This window comes from Aphelocoma coerulescens, chromosome 15 (assembly GCF_041296385.1).
Source record: "Aphelocoma coerulescens isolate FSJ_1873_10779 chromosome 15, UR_Acoe_1.0, whole genome shotgun sequence".
Taxonomy (NCBI): Eukaryota; Metazoa; Chordata; class Aves; order Passeriformes; family Corvidae; genus Aphelocoma; species Aphelocoma coerulescens.
In genome coordinates this window covers 5,422,876-5,445,196 of record NC_091029.1, presented here as the reverse complement: position 1 = coordinate 5,445,196, position 22,321 = coordinate 5,422,876, and the positions used below count along the sequence as shown (strand labels likewise).

General features: G+C 46.7%; 1 protein-coding gene across 1 annotated transcript in view; it reads left to right on the top strand.

Annotated features, from left to right (window-relative positions):
- MN1 (MN1 proto-oncogene, transcriptional regulator) overlaps nucleotides 1-21,951 on the top strand; it is a 31,764-nt gene extending 9,813 nt beyond the window's left edge. The window contains exon 2 of the mRNA XM_069030980.1: nucleotides 19,992-21,951. Coding sequence (XP_068887081.1) covers nucleotides 19,992-20,179 — 188 coding nt within the window. The 3' untranslated portion in view covers nucleotides 20,180-21,951. The remainder of the gene's footprint in view (nucleotides 1-19,991) is intronic.
- Nucleotides 21,952-22,321: the final 370 nt, after the last annotated feature.

Sequence of the window (22,321 nt, the reverse complement as noted above, 5' to 3'; positions counted from 1 at the left end):
TACTTCAAAGAGAACATCTTAGATGATATTGCTTCGCTGTTCCCCTCCTCAGCACCCCTTCTTCTCCTGTCCCCTCCAGTGCCCTCTCCTCTAAGGCTTCATGTTCCGCTCATCTCCTGGCAAATGACAAAAGCATCTGGATGAGGGGAATGCATTTTCCTTAGTTGATGTAATAAGTTTTAAGACTCAATGGTAAGAAATGTGGCTTTCTTAGTGTTGCACCTTTTATCCATACTAATGCAAAAATACGTGGTCACCACTGTTCTGTGTTTCTTTCCTGTACGTGGGTTATTTTTTGCAGCAGCGCAGGCGTTGTCATAGGAGTATTTGTGCTCCGTGCTTGTGCCCTTTCAAGACACCTGACTCACACGTAGGGCACATCCCTCTCCGTAGGACTGGGTCTGATTCATGCTGGCCATTTGGAAGTAACGTTTTTCCAAGTTTTGCCTTGCCCGTTTGGGCAGGAACTGCTCTGGCACCGCCGACGGTGCGGCTCCCTGGGACGCACGTGCGCATCCGTCACGGGCAGCTCCTGAGCAGGAGCCGAGCCTCGGCTGCAGGCTGAGGTGCTGCCTGGATGCTGCAGCAGGGCACTTTGTGTCTGTTTTGTTTTCAATTCCAGCTAATCTGTTTGTGCCTGCTCAGTGTTTTAACGTAACACCACCAAGCACGACGCTGGGCGGTCTACATTTTTTTATTAGCTTTTAACATTTGTCTAAAAAAAGCCTTTTTTTGGTTTGGTAAGCAGAAATCTGGTTACGTTTAAGTGCTGCTTTGATAGGTTTTTTACATCAAAATAAATACAGTTTATTTGAGTTTAAACACAGACAGCACGTGTGGGAGCTCAAAGGGCTCCACTAGCTCTGACTGTGAGCAGTGTGAGGGACGTGCCACAACCCTGCTCCTGCGGCCAGTTTGTGTGAACTTTGGGATATTTATCTTTTTTTATCCCCCCCTGTGTTTGGAGCATTTAAAATTCAAAATGAGAAACTTTGGTTTTTTTCCTTTTAACTCTCCTACTTTCAGTTCTGACTGCTGGGTTTTTAGGACTTTAGGATCCCCTTGATCCCAGCAAAGCCTGTGATCGGTCAGTAGTTGGAAGACAGCAGGGTTTCTTTGTGGTAAAATATATGTTTTCAGAGTTAAGTCTGCATTTAATTAATTTTGTGAATTAGTATTCACAAAATACTCGAAAGCATTCTGTTGCTAATAGAAAGATCATCCTGAGGCTGGGGAAGCACAGTTAATTGAAAAAGCAGCCATTTGTAAAGTGAAGAAAATTTTAAAACATTTCATACCCTAATTAAGAATGTACTCCTGAGTTAAAATTGAGAATATTAATTTGATGTGTGAAGCAAATACCCTACAAAGCCCTGGAAAGAGTCATATCCTTCCTTCCTCCTTAATCCTCTCCCAAAATGCAGTTTAAGAAGAAAGGCATGACTTTTTTCTTTTTTTTCATGTAGCCTGAAACCATTTTGCTAGAAAGATGTAAATTGATCTATTAACATAGGAAATGGAGGTTGGGCTGGGGTTATTATCTGGTCAGAATTTTAGGATCTCTTTCCTAGAAAAATCTTCCACTAATTTTTTTTTTTTGGGGGGGCGGTGCGGGGAGCGTGTGGGTATAATATTCCTCTATAATGGCATTTAAAAGCCTTTTGGTCTCAGGTGAGAGCAGTCAGAAGAGGCAGAGGATGCTTTCGGTGGGGGTGTCTGAGGCACAGCTGCACTTCACTGCGAGCAGTGCCGGTCCCCTGGGAATGGGGCTGAGCCTTCCCTCCCATGCACTGCTGGAGGTGAGGCTGCCAGTGGCTGGCTGGTGGAAACGGGCGGGGAGCGAGTGTGTCTGCAGGGTGTTCTGCTCCTGGCTGGATGGCTGGGTCAGCCAAGGCATCGCCATCGTACTTACAGAGATTGGGGTCTACGTGTGATTTAGAGCGCAGCAGAGTCCGTGTTCAGGTCCCACTCCAGGATTATTTTTATTTAAGATCATATTTATTGCACCATAAATTGCCACGGCGCTTTAGAAACCTGGGAGATGTTCCCACCGCTAAAGATTTACTGTCCAAATGAGATAAAACAGGCGTTGTTGGGCAAGGCAGCGGGCGGTTCACCGCCAGAACACGGTGTGGTGCCACCAGGGCTTGGGCAGCGGATGCTGGAGAGGTGCACAGTGGAACTGGAGGGACCCTGGGGCACTTGGGGACCCAGCAAAGGCTGGCACGCCGGCGCTGAATGGTGCTGGGTTGGGCGTGCGGTGGTTCGGAAGTGTGCGTGGGCAGGGAATGAAGGGCTGAGAGATCTCATCCCACCTGGTGATCTCATTTCTGCGTGGATTCCTTCTTCGGTGGGGAGGGCGCGGCTCTACTGCCCTCTCCGGGGCAGCGTTTCTCCTCTGGTGGAAAAAAAAAAGACCAGCAAACCCCAGTTACGGGCACTTCTGATTTGTGTGTGAGTGAATGTCTAAATAAGTTTGTCCGTCTTAGCAACAGGAAATGAGACCTAAATGTTGCAGAAGTCGTTTGATGCAAGGTGGGTTTTCACCACCTCCAGATGCCTGGGGTTGGAAGCATCACCAAGGGTGGGCTTCTCCTTCCTGCTCCTCTGGGCAATGGGAGAGGAAGACCCAGACCTCAGGTCTGAACTATCACCTGGTGTGACTTATTCCTGGAGTGCTACTGAGCTGATAATTAGAAAAAGGGTGTCTCTTAGACCTGCCAGGCAGCCAGTTAACTGTTTGCATCTAATGTTACAGGTATTTTTGGTCTGACTCAATTGTTTTAATTTTTATTGGTGCCAAATACTAGGCTGAAAAATGTTTTTTGTCTAGTCTGAAGAGTAACACAAAATTTCAGACCAAATACAGTTTTAAAAGCAAGAAGATAATAAATGGGCCAATTGATTGTATTGTACAAAAGAGAAAAAAGGGAGTTCCCCAGTAATTGTAATAAAAGCTACCAGAATCCATGAGACAATAATTCTGAAACCCTTTAAAAATAGTATTATTATTCAAAGTGCAAAGCAGCTGGTATTTTATGATGGAACAGATTTTATTGTTGCTGGATATAGGGTCAAGCGCTTGCAGCACATTTTTGATTGAAACAAACCAAAAACACAAATGCTTTTTTTTGAAGATAAAAGCAGTACGATTTATTTCTTTTTTTCCTGGATGCTATAGTTCCCTTCTCTACCTCTTAAATATAGGCACGTGCTGTTCTTTCTGTGAAAGAACTGGGAGAAACCACATGCAGCCCAGCTCCCTGTGCTCTCCCTACCATGCCATGGTTCTGGAGGCAGAGGGAAAACAAGGGCTGTCCCAAGTACAATTCAAATCTTAAGCGAATTACTTTGAAATAGGCAGATCACAAAAAAAGGGCGAATAGCAAAACATTCCTTCATTCTGGCTCATGATGATGATGATGATGATGAAAGTTTCATCCCATCATTTGCCAATTCCTTGTGCTGTTGGCAGGGCGGGTGTGAGGGTGATGGCTGGAAAATGTGCAGGGGGACGGGGCAGTGTCAGGGAAAGCTCAAGGGCAGCCCCAGTGACTTGGGTGAGCTTTGCTTTTAAACTCTGTGCGTCAAAGTCGCGTTGTATGTTACGTGACAAAGGGGTTTGTCCTGTGGATAAATCCAGTTCATGTACTGTGTCCTGATGTTACTTATTTTAGCTGAGGTGTGAACGGGAAGGGCAGAAGGGAATTTGCTGCTTGCCAGTGCTCCGGGCCCCTGGGGCAGGCGACCACGGTCCTGGCTCTGCCAGGGCTTCTGCTGGTGCAGGGGCACAGGAGTCCAGCTACTGCAGACCAACAAACACCACTTTGGAAATGTGAGGTTTTAACAACATGACAAAGTCTGAACTCCAAATAAATTTCCAGATCCTCTAGTGTTTTGTGTAGTTTTCCTCGAGTGGCTGATGCCAATGGGGCTGCAATGTTTCTCTTATGGAAAAGGACAGATAAAAAAAAATCTCTTCTTTGAGCCAGACACGTGTGAGCCTCAGAGCTGGGAACGTGCATTGGGAGATTGTGATACAATTACGGTTTATGTCTACCTATTAAGCATAATGAAGGGTTGGTTGCTGGCCTTAAATTTGGAAAGAGCTTACTGTAGAGCTTAAACCAGAAGTAGATTCCTGTAATTACTGCTTTGCCGTGCAGAGTGTGGTGAGGTAGAGGGAATAAAAACTGTTCATTGTCCAATTGTATTTCCATAACTGCTGCACTTTTAAATGTCTGTTTTGAAAGATAAAATTTTTTGTTATACTAATTTTCTGAAGTAAGCTAATAAAAGTCAATGCAGGGGGGGAAAAAAAAAAAAAGAGGTGAAGAATGTCAAATGAACAATGCTTAGAAAACACGGAGCTTCAGCTTCTTCAGTGAGCCCTGCTGCGGTGCTTGGAAAGTCAGTGGCTTTGTTTGTTAAACACAAGGCCGCTGTGCTGTTGCGGTTTGGGTTCGCTTGAATCTGAGATCCTTGATGATGAAATGAAGAATTTTAAAAACTTTGAATTTTATGTTTGCTTTTCTTTGTACTAGATTAGGCAAACGTGGTAAAACTCAAAGCAGTCGGTTCCGAATCTGCTTTTGCTTTTACTTGACTTTGTTCTTGCTGTGTGATGGCAGTATGTCAGGGAAACTTGGATCCCAGCATCAGTTGTTTGAAATTATTGTTTGGATTATATTCAGTTTCAAGTGGTATGAAACTGTAGTGAGAAATGAGCATTTGTTTATGCTGATAAAACGAGTCTTTCACAGCATACACTTGTTTTGGTTGTACATGTACATGTTATAGCTCAGAATGTCCGGGTTTTCAGAGTGATGACATGGCCAAATTCTGCTCTTTGTGTGCATTTGGGACTGGGAACTGGAGGTGTTTCTGCTTCCAGTGAGGAAGAAGAGAGGGAAGACCGAAACTCTTCTTGGCCCCTAGCGAAAAAAAAACACCCTAAACCACATCCTTTTTCCTTTCCCCCTCAAAAATTTGACTTACATCTTTGAGAGAGGTTTTTTTCCTTTTCTTTTCCAGCCATCCTTTAAGGTGTGCTCTTCTGGCCTTTCTCCAGTTTGTGGAGCTTCTCTTGGAATACTGTTTAAGGGTTATATTTGACATGTTCCTGAAGGCTGCCTTCCATAGTGCCTGAATAGAAATGTGTAAAGTTCCCAGTACTGAGCTGTAAAAGAATACTGGAAATGGGTTATGCAGAAAAAACCATTTAGATAAAAATGCAATTTTCCCTTCCACATACACTGCTAAGAATTAATAGCACATTCTTCCTAAATGGGTAGTTCTGTATTATATTTTCACCTTAATGAAATTCTTTCCAAAACAGGAGAGTTTCATTTAAAATTGTAGAACAAAATTGATCTGTCTTTATCTGCAGCGCTCCCAGCTTTAAAATATCACTGCCGTGGGCTGTCGGGGCACTCCATGGAAAACAGATGTTGGGTTCTAAGGTGGGTGTCCCAGTCTGACTCTGTCCCATCACAGGGTGTGCTCCTTACCCTGTTGTCACAGCTGGATTTGGGCTGTCACTGTGGTGGTGTGTCCTGCACACACCAGTTGTGCTTTCAGGGCTCCTCTACTTGGCCAGCGGCCACCACGCAATGGGGACATGAATGTGGCACTTACCAGGGCATTTCTACCAGAAATACCCCTAAAGGGAGAAGGGCCAAGCCCACTGTGGCCTTTGCCTGTGTTGGTGCATTATTGTACACGTGGGGCACAGGTGGTGATCCCAGGTATGGTGTGGCCTGGAACAACATCAGCAAAAACACACAGACTTTCTGTAGAAGAGACATAAATGCCTAATGAAAGAAAGAAGGGTGAATCCTCGGTGGTAGCGGTGAAACTGAAGTGGAGATGCCCCCAGGAACACTTGCCTGTTCCAGATAAGAGAAAACCAAAACATATATTCATGCTTTTTAATTGTTTCATTTTTGGCAAAAGGTTTTTAAGATAATGGTAAGAACAGAAGTGTGCGGAAGGAGTAGGGCTGATAGAGAGACTGCTTTGAACAGCTCTTCACTGCTGAGTTGCAGTGGAGAAAATGCTTTTATTAAATAAATTGTTTGGTGTTTTTTCATCATTTTAATAAAATGGTTCCCACATACAAGCAATGCTCATAGTGATGGAGACACAGACAGGATTGATACAACTCAAAGTCTCCATGTTAAAAGTACAAATTTTGGTGGTAGTGATGCTGCACAGCTTTTGCATCGTTTTTGTGACAAATTACCCTTCAGGGGGGCTGTGCTTGCGCTTTCCCCTAAAAGGTGAAATACAGGAGAGGTGTGAGGCAGTCTGTCTGACTCTTACTCCCGACTAACACTGAGCTTAATTCAAATTCTGTTTTTGAAAGTGGTATTTTAAGTCATTTTCCGATAGTCTCCCAATCAAATACGATGCTGCTCATTAGGTGCGTTACAGAACAGCTGTTTTTTTAGTCACAAAACTTGCCTTTTGTGATTCATTTTCTGTGAATCATAGTAGTTCAGCGAAGAGTGCAGATCACGACTTTTACAGCCAAATATGCAATTTCCTGGAAGCAGATATCAAAAAATTTAAATATTTTAGTGTAGTCCCTTGTGACTTGCAAGTTTTGTATTAATGGGACATAGGCTCTTGAGTTTTCCTGTAAAGCTTCACTCCCTGGGACAAGCATGCCCATCTGTAGGAGTGTTTGCTCCCTGGCATGAGTGGTTCACACTCAGAGTGTTGCCCGGTTCCACTTTAGGTAGGAATTTCTTAGGTGTCACAGTTTTATTTTTTCATGGTTTTTGCTGTTGGTGCTCAGTGTACCTGCAGGCATGCAGCCTGCTGAGTTGTGCATTTAAACATTGGCTGCTCCAGTAAAAATCTTGATGGCCATTGTTTCAATCAAAAAAACCCTTCTCATCTTCAAAGTCACTGTTGTTACAATAATTTTCTCTTTGAACATGTCAGGATTCTGTCTTTGATTATAGACTGGATTGTCTCTTGTCATTGCATAATGATTTTTTTTTTTGGTAGGCAGAGACATTTTTCAGTTCCTCACAGTTCATCCCCCATTCCAGTACTTCTTTTAAAAGAGATTATGTTGAAACCAGGTATTTAAGAATATAGATCCTCAAGAAAATAACTGGTTTTGACTTTTTATTTTCCTGGGAATTTTATAAAGCTGGTGTGAAATACAGATTTATTTTACAATCTGAACTTAGACTTTTAAAATTCCCCTTTCCCCCCACTCCTTCTTTTGCTTTTGATTGGACCAGAAGTCATTACTACAGAGATTTTCTTCTACTTTTTCATTTTCTCTTTTTGCAACTTAACACCACACAAAAAGAATCGATCTCTGTAATTCTGCCGTTGGTTGGATGGTTGCTTGGATGGATGGTGGGGTGAATGGTGGTTAAGGTGGCTGTCTGACCTGGGGGCCTGAGCACTGCTGCCAGGCCCTCCCTGCCCTGCTGCCTGTTGAGGATTGGTGTAAAACCTTGGTAAGTGCTTGCTGAGGCCTCTTCTGTTGGAAGCTGTTTTGTGGTTTGGTGGTCTATCCGCTCTCTAGGGACCAGAGTTTCCTTTGCTGTTGCAACCCTCAGAGACCTTGCAGCTGTCTGAGCATGGTGGTGGGATGAAGGTGCCCTGGAAGCAGAGCTCCTCTCACACTGCTGCTGAGGTGTGGAGGGACTTACCAGCTTTGTGGCCCTTCATGGCTGATTGCTCTAACTGTGGTGCTCTGCACTAGTACAGTGTTCACCTTGGCTCAAAGGGCAGGGGACCTCCTGAAATGGGAAGTGCCTTGGAAGGTCCTCCCAAGCCTCCTCAAGCTAAGTGAAAGCCCAGAGGCAAGAGCGTTTGTGGTTGTCTTGCTTTATGTGTATGTGCAGTCTCTTCCATTGCTGGGTGATGTTGATGCCACCGTGGGAAAACTGGACAAAAATGGGGGACAGTAGAACTGCATCAAGCACTGAAAGAGATTTATCCCTTGGGAAATGGGTATCATGTAAGAACGGCAGGAGACCCTGAGTCCAGGTGAGATCTGCAGATCCGTGCCTGGTTGTGATCATGTGTGTGCAGGCTTTCAGCCAGTCACTCTAGAGCTGTCATGTGATGGGTGTATTGCCTCAGAGGGTCCGAGATGACTAAATCCAAGATGCCCCCTCAGTGGGGGTTGCCTGCATGTGTCCACGCAATGGAAGCCTTTGTCACAGCATTAGTAAATCCTGACTGTGGTTTTGCCCTTGTGTTTTCTAAGGAAAGAGCTAAAAAGGTTTCCCTGTGTCTTTAAACTTGGAGATCCTCAAAACCTCCCTGGGAAGTAGAAGGGGGAAGGGATCCTTTCAGGATTAATTAAACAGAGATGTCTCGCTGTAGACTTCAGGGTTTACTGATAAATGCCAGCCCCTCACCCACGTCTGGTGGTGCTGCTGTTATTTAATCAGGGCCTTGACAAGGAATCTGAGCAACCTTCCCTTTCTCCCTCCTCTCTTCCATTTATCTGTTCTCCCAACCTGTTTGTTTGTGTATGGTTAAGTTTTCCATGCCAGGGAGAAGCAGAGTGGAAATGTCAGGGGTCAGGCTGCAGGCAGGGCAGGCAGGAGCAGGCAGGGAGCAGAAAGCCCAGCTCTGCAGCCTTGGAGTTTCTGAGAAACCGGAGATAGGTTGTTCCAGGCGAGATTAACTCCTTCAGCACAGCTGCCTTCTGCTCAAGACACCTGCAGGAAGGGAGGCAAGGCAGGTACATTAAGACACTGAGCTCAGACTCCATCCCTCTATCCTTGTGGTCTTGTGGGTAATGGGTGCTCCTGATGCCGTTTTGCTCACCCTCTTATTGAAGCCTAGCTGGCCCATCTGCCTTGGCAGCTTTGCTGCTGGGGGATGAAACTGCACGGATTCAGACCTGAGAAGGATGTCAGCAGAACTCATTGCAGTACTGTTATGGATACCTGAGTTATTTGGCACATTTCCCAGTGGACAGAATGTTCATCCATGGAGGGCAGGATGCTGCTGTTCAGAGACATGCCTTTGAGTAGACACGTAACCTGGGTTTGTCACTCAGAAGTTACCTAAAGACCAGTCTGGATGCCCTTGGCTTCAGAAAAACCAGTTTTGATGTTGTACTGGTAGACTTGGTTTCTCATAGGCTCTCAGCCACGTGCTCTGTGGTGGCTCACAGGTGTGTCAGCCCCAGCTGATGCTGCTGTGATGGCTGGGGTTGGGTGAAGTTTTGGTTGTATGACTCAAGCTGTTGAACTTGCACTTCACCCCACCTGTGCAAGGGAAAAGCCTAATTCAGGGTGGGGTGGAGGATTTTGTTTGTTTGTTTGGTGATGCCTTTGCATTTGTGTTGTGGCAGCAAAGCAGGTGCTGCAGAGCTGAATCCTGCCCGGTTTGGCAGTGTTTGCATTGCAGGCAGTGCCCTGCCTGGGACAGTTGCAGGCAGAGATTACAAGGTCCTTACGCCCTGCTAGTGGGATGTTCTGTACTTCTGCACTGACCGAATCTAGACCAGGTTAACAGCAGTTGTCACAAACAGCCATAGTTGCAAATGGGACAGGAACTCATAGAAGAGAATCAGAGAATTACTTGGGTTGGGAAGGGTCATCTCATTCCAACTCTGGGCAGGGACACCTTTCACTAGACCAGGTTGCTCCAAGCTCCATCCAGCCTGGCCTTGAACACTTCCAGAGATGAGGCAGGCACAACTTCTCTGGGCAACTTGTTCCAGTGCTTCAGTACTTGCTGAGTAAATAATTTCCTCCCAATATCCAATCTAACCCTGCCCTCTCTCAGAAGGAAGACATTCCCCCTTGTCTTGTCACTCCAGGCCCTGGTTAGAAGTCCCTCTGCAGCTCTCTTGGAGCCCCTGTGGGCTGCTCCATGCAGTGAAGTCCTGGGGATGTGCTGTGCTCCCTGTGCCAGTGCTTGGGTGCTGCTCAGCCCCGTGCCCTCCCCTGCTCTTGACAGGGGCAGCTGATGCTTCTGGCCCCCACTCCCTGAGGAGGTGCCGCAGGGCAGAGCCCACACAATCCCCAGCGTAGTGGGATGAACTGATTGTCTGCTGTTCTTTCATTTTCCAGGAGTATTGAAATTGTTGTGGGTCATAAATCACGTGAGCATATGGCCGGAAGGAGAACACAGGCCCATATATCAGCTTTGGGCTGGAAGATGAGACTGTTCGTCCTGTGTTGTACAGGCCCATTTTGTTGATTTACTGTCCTGTGAAACTTTGGAGTTAATTTTTTGTTGAAGCAAGGAAAGTCTGTCTACCTGTGACTTTCCTGCTTGAACAGCTGTTTGCTCCTGATTCGTTGCTATTCTGAGAATTTCATGAAGACTCTCCACAGTGATGTGACAATTGGAAGTAAAAGATGAGCTTGTATTTTTCTTATCCTAATAGTGGCACTTACAGCCGTACCTAAGAATGCCAGGTTTCTTTGCGTGGTTTTTTTTATGCTGAATTTCCCTCACTGCCATTCCTCCTCTCATGGTAATGCATTTCTTCTGATGATTTTTTTTTCTTTTCCTTCAGCTGGATTTAATTTTTAAACATGCTGTTCAATCAAACCCTGTTCCTCCATCAGATTTCTGGGCCCCAGCTCAATCACCACACCTTTTTGCTGCTTTAGGCGATGTTTCTGAATATGCCAAATCCATTATATGACAATGACATTTCTATGTCTTTCTGTAGTCAAAATTTGGGGTATACCAGAATTCAGGATTTTTCTACATCAGAATAGATCTATCTAGCAAGAATTCGCCCAGGAAGTGCTGTGTTGATAGTATCAGCTCTGTCTGATTTGCCAGCACATAAATGTTTTCCAGCAGAGATTTTGACCCTTTTCTTTTAAGAAGCTCAGGCCTCCTGACAATTCTGCTTTTTTAAGTTATTTCTTGCAGGTTCTTTAGAATCTGCCTGTAAATTACTTGCAAGGGACTTGCAAACAGTGATTTGGAACCTCCTGTTTTTGCAGTGTCGAGTGTCAAGCAGTCGGTGCTGCTGAGCACAGAGTCAAGGAGGTCAAGGAGTGCCCATAGCATCACAGAATGGTTTGGGCTGGGAGAGACCTTAAAAGTCATCTTATTCCACGCCCCTGCTATGGGCAGGGACACCTTCCAGCAGACCAGGTGCTTAGAGCTCTGCTCAACCTGTTCTGTCCATCTCTGAACTGTGTCTCTGCAGGTGCTGGCTTTGACCTGGGGTCTCTGGTCTCACTTTTCTCTTATCTGTGAGTGGCAAAGTTGCTTGAGCACCTTTTGTTGTCATGAGCACTGTTTCCCAAAGTCTCCTCATTTACCCCTGAGACACCAAACTTCAGCTGTAGGTGTCCTAAAGAGAAATGGGATGTGTTTCAACGTAGGCTATAAATAAATGGCATAAAAGAGCTAATGATCCTTGATGCTGGTTCTTCTCACTAATGTTAGCCTTTGGTAAACTCCCACTGTATTTTCAGGAATATCCTTGAACTCGTGTGGTTTAACCCCAAGCATTACTGCACATGATCACCGTTTCTTGGTGTGCAGGAGCCTCAGATGTGTGAGGCCCCTGGGAGAGATTGACTTTGCCTGTGGCAGTTTTGTGTTACTGTCTCTCGTAATTGTGAGTTATAGATGGGGCAGAGGCACCTCCGGGAACTGCGGGCAGAGCCAGGGAGGAGATGGAAGGACCAAGCAGATCCCTGGCCCTGGCAGCCAGGCTGGATTCAGATCTGGCTTTGGGATGTGAGGACACAGGTCCTTGGGGAGCAAGGTGACAAAACACCTAAAAGTCTTTGGCCAGCTGTATCTGAGCCTCACAAGAGACTGATAATATTTCAGAGCTAATTCCCTTCTTATGCTTGTCTAACAAGTGCTCATTTAATTTGCGTCCTGAAACTAAATGACCACAAACAAAGTTCTTTGAAGGGAATCTTCATCTTTCATTCTGTTTTCACTTAAGGAAAATAGTTTTCCAGGTATAATCCGCAGGGCTTAAATATCCTACTTATTACTGTAATATCTATTTTTCTCCCCACAATTGTGTCAAAGCTCTTGCACAAATCTGATGAGGGAATGCTGGAATTTATGTGTTTCCTTTTGTGTTTGCTCTGTGCATAATCATGAGCTATTCACTGCCTTTACAAATCCATTGGTGCACCCCTTCCCGTGCTAGTGAAAGTGGGCATTTTATCTTGTGTTTGGAGGCCTGCTCTGTGTGAAATGTCCAGGTGGTGATTTAATGCAGAATGTTTAAGTAGCATTGTTTTTCAATATTGGCCTGTCCTGAAATAATACTAGACAGTGTCCAGAACTGGTTTTATTTAAGTGGGGGCTTACTGAACAATTTCATGTGACTTCTGTGCAATCAGAAAATTTGGATTTTATGGAAAACCTTTTGTTTGCTTGTGCATTCTGGCAGTCGGGAGATGGGTTTTGCATGGGCTGGAGCTGTGTGTAAAGCTGTCATGTGATAGTTTGCGTACATACGAAATAAATTTGAAAGCAAAACCCAGCATTTCCTTACTCATCACAGATGTGTCATTTGTCATTCTTAGTGAAAACAGGCTCAGAGCATTTAGTTAGTGCAAGCAGGTCATGTATGCCAGCAGCACAGAAAATACAGGATCAGTCAGCCAATATTCTTTCCTGCCATCGAGGTGGTCTTCTCTCCTGGGGGCTGGATTCAGAGGCAGGGACATGTCTGGGACAGCCACAGCCCTTTGGAAGGAGGGGCTATGTGGGAGAAGCTGGTTGTAGCCTCTTCCCAGTGCTGGGTCTGAGTGTCAGTGTGATGGAGCTGGTAGGTGGGGCTTAGGCAGTTCACTCCTTCCAGAGATGAGCAGAAGTGTTCAGATTTTTTGAAGGGGGAGAAGGACAGACCCTGGAAAATAACTTGGAGCTCCCCAGCTTCACTGGTTTTGGATGGCAGCATATGGATGTTGTGAATGTTGACTTGGCTGTGCTGGAATGGGCTGCAGTTACTGGACTCCCATTTATTTTCTCTTGGAATTGTCCAGACATTGTTTGACTATTGGTGGCAGTTGATTTGGTTTGATTTTTAATGCTGGTTTTCCTTGCTTGGGCGGGGCCACAGTTCTCATAGTGTGAAGAGCTGAGGAGAGCACAGTGTTGGTGATGGCACCGAGAGCTGACCAGCAGTTTGGAGCCGAGTGGTTGGGTTAGGCCCTGGTTGGAAGCTCAGCTTTCCGTGTCTATCACAGATGAGCAGTGGTTCACCTGCAGGGGGTGGGCAGGACCTCACTGGCAGACAGCAGCACTGCAGTTGGGCTGGGACCTGGTTTGCCAGAATGGTCTTTTGTTCTGTGAGAACCAAACCCTGACATCAGCCACTTCACCGGGGGGTAGGCAGGACCCCCCCTCTGTGGTTTGTGTTTTGCAGGGAAGCCAGCCTGAGAGTCAGTGTGTTAAACTGAAAAGAGGAACTGAAGGTAGCCAAAAGAGAGGAAGGATATGAGTTGGAAACAGTCCGTCGTCCCTGTGGCCATCTGGCAAGGTACAGGAGCTGTTGCTGTCCCAAGGCCCAGAGCTTCTGGCTTCTCCTGGGATGCAGAGCTTGCCTTTCTTCTTGGAGAGTCAGAGAGCTGGAAAACAGTGATTTAACAGTAGCCTCCAGAGAAATAAATAGGTGTAGGCAGTTTCACACTTGCCTGTGAAGCCATGGTGGCGTGTTGCTCTCCTGCTGGGCAGTGGCAGCAAGGTGGGGAGCAGTGTGTTCCCCATCTCTTGTCTCCTCCTGGCACAGTGGAGGGAATGTGGTTTTTAGAACAGCAATGTCATTGTCCTCATCCACACATCCTTCATTCTGTGTCTTCAAGGTCATGCTACATGTAAGATAAGTGCCACCTTTTCCATTGATAGGGTTAGCATTTTTCCTACTTCACATTTTTTTCACCAGTTTCTTCGGTTTCTTTCTGTGAGCATGTGGCTCACAGTCTGACTGTAACCCTACAGCCTGACAGCAAACTCTTAACGCTGCTGTGGGTTTGGGCAGCCTCCCTGTCGTGGCTTGCACATCCTTCCATTGCTCCTGGTGAAAACAGGAGCAGGAAAAGAGGTCAAGGGAGAAAAAAGAAAAATATGTATTTGCAGCAAGCACTGTGTGTCTCCTGTTATCTGAATTCTGTGCAAGCAGGGAGCTCTGATGAAGCCCCATGCCAGCTTGGAGACCACTGAAAACAAAATAAACATCTCTGCAGCATGGGCTGATACACGCTCCCTTTAGAGCCTCAGGCACCTCCAATTAATCAAGCTGTCTGTGGAGGAAGGGGCTGTGAGGACCAGAGGATGCTGTCAGAGCTGATGGGCTGATGAAGGGGTGGGCAGCAAGCAGTATTAAGGGTGAACAGACTGTTAGCCTGGGCGTGCCATGCCTTTGGGTGAGTGCTGTCCTGTCTGTATTGCAGCAAAGTCGGAGCTTTAATCCTGGTTTGCGGGATATATGAGTGCTGTGGGACGGTGCTCAGCACTGTGCACGCATGTTTGATGAAGAGCCTTCCCTCCTTTCATGAGAAAGGCTCTCAGAGAGCGCTCAGCTGGCTGGGCCTTGACAATAAATTGAGGGGCTGACCAAGCCAAATGGCTTCTTGAAATGTCATCGAGTGAAATGTGGCCGATATCCTGGAGCTGGGGTGTCTCTGCAGAGTGCTTCTGGTCAGCAACGTGAGGAGTCACCTGTCCTCATTTCCGCTGAGCTCGTTGTGATGAGTCCTTGGCATCAGCTGTTCACCTTAACCACCAACACTGAATTCTGTGCATACAGAGCAGAGAGCAGCAGGGGAGAGCAGCACCTTTACATGTCCTATGGGCAGGGATTACACAGAATAAATGAAGAAGTAAAATCAAAGTAAGAGGAATGTTCTAGTAATGGTTAGTTAGGGCTTTTCCTCGAGTGTCAGCAGAGCTGGGTGCTACCAGTCCAGGGCCAGAGGCAGCCTGTGCCTTCCAAGCGTTGGGAACAGCAGAGACATCCAGCCCAAAGTGGGCACAGGTTGCCAGGGGTGAAGGCACCTGAAAGTGGTGCAAGTTTATGGTGTAAGCAGGTGGCAGATGCCGTGTTTGTGTCTATGAACAAATGCAAGCCGTTGCCTCCTTTTATTCCAGGGTCAAGCAAATGCCTTTGTCTAGGACTTTGTCAGTGCTGCAGAGGTGAGGAAGGAGATTGTTTATCAACACAAATAAACTAGTTGTGTTTAAAAGTAAAATTTTGGGAGTGTTTAAAAATACAATTTCAGGAATAAATTAATCTGTGGAGACTAGGTCCAGTGTCCAGGGAAACATGAAATGTTTTCAGACCTTATTTTTCTCAAAAACTGAAAAAAGATGCTTCTGTGCTGTGTACAAATGCAGAGCTATGTGCCTGAACCAATATGTCAAACTGTCATGTGGGAGATTTGGTGAAAAACATCTTGTCCTAAGGGAATAATTTTAAACACTATATGTAGGTTTGCTGCCTCATAAGGGATCATTACTCAAATCTATTCCCTCTTACGGTAGCTTGGCCTCTGCTTAACGGGCACAGAGTGAACGGAAGCTCATTAACGCGTCCTTTAAGAGTGGTTATCAGATGGTCGAGGGGAAACAGATCTCTGATCAGGGAATACAGTGTTATTGGCCAAATCCTCGGATTCAGCCTTAACAAGATCAGTAGCAATCCAGGGCCTTCACGCTTGGCTGGCCATCGAGGGCGGCGGCGGGGCCGTGCTGTGCCGGGCAGCCGGACCCTGGGCAGCGCGGGCGGCTGAGGCTGTGTCAGAGCGGTGAAGAAGTGTAAGGGATGAGCCTTGGGGCAAGGAGCCATTCTAGGGATCTTCACCTCCTGTTTGTCACTTCAATCTCGCAGGAACGCTGAAATGTGGAGTGGAACCCACTCCCAACCAGACCCCTACCAGACTGTGTCTGTGCTCTCATTCCTGTGTCTCTCTGCTTTCCGTCCTTTTGTTGGTGGTGATTTTGGCAAAAATGAGAAGGATGGCATAAGCAGCACCTGAAGAGCAGCATCAGCTCCCCGTGTCTCAGCGTAGCATCTGCAGTTGCCTTGGCTACACCAGCCCTCCCTCAATTAGCCTCCTCTCTGATGAGAAGATGCATGCAACGTGCGGTAGCTGTGCAGGTGAACTTGTTTTTAATGGGATTACGTTACTTAAAAAATGGGACACCTCTGAGTTTGCACGGTGCTCAATGGGGTTGTCACAGTTAAGAGAACACGTTTATTTTTTAATAATGCATAAGAAGATGCTACATGATGAAAGAGGCTTTATGGAGCAGCTTAACTGCTCAGGGGCTCACAAAAAAGGGAGAAGGAAGCTGGAGGGACTGAAGGTGTGTACACACAGTGTCTGCAGAGCAAGGTGAGTGCCAGGGTCTAACCTCACTAGAGAAATGTGTTTTTCCTGAGCTGGTATGGAAAACCAGTCTGTAGTGTGTGTATTGAATTTTTTTGTTGAGCAGAAGTCCTGGTTCTCTTTCTGTGTCCCAGCTGCAGGCTCCAACGCTGCTGGCCAGGCTCCTGGGTTAGTCACCACGCTGCCATTAATGCTGTGTAAACAAACAAACAAACAGCAACCTTTTGTTTTCGAAGGCTGTGTGCCTTTGCAAAGTAGAGCAGAACGAAAGAGCAGCTTCCTAAATGTGCAAGGTCAGAGCAGAGGGTCGGGCCTGGAGGGAGGCTGGGGAGCCTGGCCGGGCGCTCTCTTCTTGCTGTTTGTCTGGGGCTGAATGGCTGGAATGTGTTTGGCGGGGTAAAGCTTGGTCAGAAGCTCTTCCTAAAAGCAAACTGGCTCTTGGGACCACCACAGCATCACCAGCAGCGGTGGGGAAGGACACCATCATGGGTGAGCCATTTCCAGAGTTCTTTTGGTCTTTGGTCACTTTACTGCTTTGAGTTTCATGCTTTTCATGTGAACATGACATGAGCTTACATCTGATGTTTGATTTCTTACCTCTGCTTCAGCATTTGCTGTTCCCAAGTGGCACGCGCTGTCCTTTGCGCAGGGGGGTTGTACTTCTCTCGGTCCCGGGTTCGTGTCGTGTCCTTTGGTTTGGAGGGGAAGTCTCCACCCAGACCATCTCAAGATCTTGGGTGTGGAGGATGGCCCTTATTAGAAGCGTTCTGCTTTTTTTAATAACACACATTTCTTGCAGTAGTTGCTAATAGAGGCAGCTGTGCAGTTTAAAGATAATTTGTTTGAAAATTCCGTGCTTTCAGTGAGGTACTTCATGACTGACAATGATTTATCTGGAGCTTGGCAGCTGCGAGGCAAAGATGTGGTGACACCATCTTGCATTACCTGACTCATTTTAACGTGCATGTTAAAATTCACAGCTAACAGAACTGCTCTGGACCGTGGGCACCGTGGCTGGGGAGTGCAGGGACACTGTGGCTGAGAGGGAGGGAGGAGGCAGAGAGGATGGCTGGTGAAACAGGTCTGCTGGGAGAGTGTTACTGTTCTGGACAAGCATCAGGCAGTATCTCATGCTTAAGAACATAATTCTCATCAGGTGGATCAGCACAACTTTTAGTTTTTTGCTACAAAGGTTTTTTTCTGGAAAGTGTCATACCTTTGTCAAGACAGAAATACTGGAAAAAAGTAAATTGCACTGAAAATTACCATCCAGACTGGCTTTGAGAATTCTTGTGCCAGTGCAAGCTTTGCTGTGAGCCCTCTTTGTTTTGGATTTGAATACGTCATTTTCTGTGCTCGTTAACGATAGACAGGAGAGCTGGAGCTCCCACAGTGGTGTCCCATGGCGAGCAAGGCTCATGTGGACAGTGGCAGTCAGTATGGGCTTTGCAAACTGAGGCTCAGTTCCTGCTCACCTCTTTTACTTAAGCTTTCCTCTCAAGCCAATGAATCCTGTTCATCCCTGTGGGATAGATTTTGCTTTGATTTATCAGTAGTTTGCTTATGAATTTTATCCACGGCAAATGGCTTAGAAATAATTTGCTGATTTACAAGCAAATAAGCCTAATTTTTTCTTCTTCAGTTGCTTGTGGCACATGAACTTGTTCACGTAGTCGTTGCTGAGGACCTGCTCTGTTTGAGGTGTTGGGGTGCCTGCACAGCTGGTGCAGCAGAGCTCTGGCTCCGATCCCAGCCTCAGAATGTGCCGCCTCTGCCTTGGCTGTTGAGTCCTCAGCTGTGGGGGGTCTCCTGCAGCCCTTGCAGAAACACCACTGGGACCTCTGGGCCCCTTGTGGCAGCAGTTCAGCTGTGGGACTCTTTCCTCTTTCTCTGGAGGAGAGGAAGAGAGCTGCTGTCACAAGGACTAATCTCGAGGCGCTGGCTCTTCCTGTGCCGAGCCCAGCATGTCCTGTGCAGTCAGGGAGACCTAAGAATAAAAACAGTGGGTACTGTGTGTCTTGTGAACAAATACAAGTAAGGAAAATATTTCCTGTTCACAATTTTCTGCACAATCCCATCTGAGTTTGGAATATTTTATAAAAAAAAACAAAATTCAGAGGTATATTTGCATTTGGGACAGTAAGTTTAATCGAATACCTGATCAAATAGCAGTTATTCAGGGAGTCTGGGGTTTTTGCCCGGTGGTTTTCCCAAAGCAATGGGACTCAGGGGTGACAGGAAGGAAGAGTAGAAGCTCCATGTGCTGGCAAGGCATCTGTGCCAACACCTCTCTGCCTGCTGGAACGTCAGGTATAACACGGCGGCCTCTGCTCCATGCTTCTGCTCAGCCCATCGGTGCTGCCTGTTTATCAAAACTGACTAAAAACACCCAACACCAACTGCAGGGAGCTGGAATCCATCTGAGTATAGATAGTGTGAGCACCTTTGCCCTGCTGCTGCTGGATTCTTGACTGGAGCAGCGCAGGAGGGTGTCTGGAGAAAAGCGAGTGCGGGGCCCGGCTGAGGTGTGCAGCAGAGCTCTGTGTGGATTTTGTACATTTGCATTAACACAGAGCAGGGCTGAGCAGGCAGCAGTGCTGCTCTGGAGCCTGGTTCCTTCTCCCAGCATTTATGGCATCACGTCCCCAGGTTCTTGGTAGTTCTGTGTGGTGTTGTTATTCTGTTTTAGATATGAGCATCTCTTGACAGCCTGTTATAATCAAGCATTAAAAGCCTTTTCCAGTTTAAACCCGGGATTTCCAGGCTAGTTTAGCATTATTTTTTAATATCATTGTGTAACAAGCTGTTCAGTTATGGTTTTGTATCTGGTATAGCAGGAGGTTCAGTGAAAGTAATATGAGTTGCCCCATGAAGTGTGGTACCCTCACTGCTTGGCTTTGTGGAACAGGAGAAAGGTGATGGGAGGAAAAGTCCCGAGATGTTAAACATTCACAGCTGGTTTTTGGCATCTTTATCATGTTCCACCCATTTTAGCTACTGTTCACATTAACTGTAAAATCCAGAGGAAAATGGCCCAGAGACATTGTTTAGGTTGTTTCAGTTAAAGTCTTGTATTTCTGTGGTTAATTAACAGAAACTAATGATAGCTAAAGATCATACAAAGTCCTAAAATGAAAGGAATGTTAAGAAAAATATTATCACGGTGCTCCTTTAAAAGAGGGGAACAGGGAGACTGATGCTGGGACTGCCCACGAGGGCATGGAGGGTTCGGGGCTTGCTTCCTGCTTGGAGGTGTTTCAGCATCTGTTTCCAGCAGCAGAGGGTGCGCGGGGGAGGAGAGCTCCTGATTCTGCTGCGGTCTTAGGACACACTCATCGGTCCCGGGTCCATCCCCGGCGTTCAGACATATCCTGGTTTCTCTCAGGTGGTGTTCCTGGTGTTCTCAGGTGGTGTTCCTCTGGCCCAGTGAAAAACCACGCATGGGATCTCCCTTCAGGGTGGGGAGGGGGAGCCATACGGTGGTGGTGGTGGTGGTGGTGGTGGTGGTGACTCGGCATCTCCAGAGCGGAGCCGGGGGGGGGGGTGCAGGAGAGGGGTGTGGCAGGTGGGGAGAGAGGGTGTGGCAACGCCACTGGAAGGCTGTGAGTTGACGGGGGTTGCGTGTCACAGGTCTCCTAACCTCTCTCTGTGAACCCTTTCCAGCCCACGACCTTCCCCCGAGCAAGACCTCGGCGGCGGCGGCGCAGACGGGCACCCACCTGCAGTGCCTCTCGGTCCACTGCACGGACGACGTGGGCGAGGCGAAGGGCCGGACTGCGGTGCCGACGTGGAGGTCCCTGCACTCAGACATCTCCAACAGATTCGGGACTTTTGTGGCTGCCCTGACTTGAACAAAAGAAATTATTTTTTTTCTTTTTTTAATTTCAAAGGGCCGCTACTGCTAGGTGGACTATTTTTCTAGGTTGGTACCTGCTTAGTGGCATATGGACTGGAAAGGGTTAATTTAAAGTAAACCTCAACTTTTTTTTAATCTTCTGCCACAGTATGTTACCAGTGTTAACCCTTCTGCAGTTAGCACACTTTTGCTTAAGATTTTCCTGCTAGACCACTTTTTCCCATTATTCTGTAACCTTGGCATACATTTATAGATGAGGCCTTTTCCTTTTTCATCTCAGTGTGTGTCCAAGTCACGTATGTCATAATAAGACAAAGATTCTCCTCTTCCTCCTCCTCCTCCTTTTCTTCTTCATTTGCTTTGTTTTTCTTTTTTTTTTTTTGTTTTGTTTTGTTTTGTTTTGCTTTGTTCAGTGCTTATTAGGATGGTGATCCTGAGGAGCAGCAGTTCAGGAATAAACACCAGTGAAAGCGAAATGGTCAGCATTAAATCATATGTTATAGTGACACCCAGCCTTTGCCAGTCACAAACCAAGCAGTTGATGCTCTGTTGAATGTTCAGGCATGGACCTGCCCTTTCCTGAGAGAATGAGGCTCTGCTATTAGAAAGGTTCAGCCTCATTTTGCTCTGTGCCTCCTGGTGAGGCCAGGATGCTCCTTCCTCTGTGTACCTGGGCACAGCCCTGGGATGGAGCTCTGTCATGAATGGGCTGGTTCAGGCACAGCAGGGAAGGTATGGAGAGGTTTTTCTAAATAAGTCTAGTAGTAAGTTTGCTTAATGGTCAAGACTCATTATCTCCTCCTCCAAAGGCCCAGGCTCCATCTTGCTTGCCTGGGCCTGGTGGTGCTCCTGCAGTTCCCAGTTTATTAATACTGGAGAAGAGAATCCCCTGCTCCCTGCCCATTTTTTGCCCATTTTAAGCTGCAAAGAGATGCTTTTGATTGGCAGCAGGTCCAGTGTCCCCTGCACTTGTCTGAGGGTTCCCCAGCCCCTGCCACAACAGGTCCCAGTGCAGTGGCAGGGGTCAGGGACAGCCCAGGTTGGAGGATGCAAGGGACTGTGTGCCCAGGGGCAGCATTTCCTAATCTGCCAGGGCAGGGAGACCTCATGTTGGAAGCCCTCAAACTCTCGTTCAAGGCCCCATTTCTGCCACGCAGAAGAACAGCGTTGCTGGATGCATACAATAAAAGGAAAGCCATACTTTCCTGCTCGGGCTAGATAATGCTCATTCGAGATGAAAGTTGGAAGCAAACCAGATAAACCCACGACTGACACTATGGGCTGATTCTCCGGTAGTTTTATGTAACACTGTCCATTATTTGTGTGTCTGTGTGCCCAGGAGTGGCCCCGTCCTGCCCCGTGCCAGCAGCTCGCCTCCCACAGCTCCTGGAGCTCAGGAACAGCACTGGAGGGTTTGGTTGTGGTTGTGAAATAAAGGTTGGCCTCTCTAGGGTTATTTATTCATGATTTCACAAATGTGTCCCTGCTGAAGGGACAGAGTTGAAGACTGCTTTATATTTTATCATTGATGATTGTGCTGGGTCTTTAATTATTTTGACGTAATATTCTCAGTAGACACCAGTGGAGAGGAAATTCTGCCTAAAAAGCCAAGGGTGGTCTGGAATCCTCACTCTCGGTCATATGTGGCTTCAGAGAGACTCACAGTGTTTGGAAATGTGATTTGAATGTGCTCTTATTAACCATGCATGGATTGATTTATGGGTCTGGTCAATGAATTGACTTTGGATAAATTTGGATAGTTTTAAATCTTGGTTTTCAATATTATTTTACTTTGTATTAAAGCTGGAGCTTCCACGAGGATGAGGATTTTTGCCCATCCTGAAGCAACTGGCTGTGGAGCTGCCTCACACCCACTTGGTTTGGATCAAAAAGCTGGGATGGTTTGTACCTCTGTCAGGGTGTGCAACCAGGAGCACAGAGCTCCTCCCACACCTGCAATAAAATGTCACCGTCCCCAGTAATGTATCTCCTAATAATCACTGCCAGCTCCCTTCTGGAAGGTGCCTCTTTGCCTGTGATTCCTCAAGTCCTGGCTTACCTAAGTACATGTTTGATTTTAAATCCTGTCAGCAGAGCACGGGTGTTCTGTGCCTGGCAGAGCGTGTGTGCTGCTGTG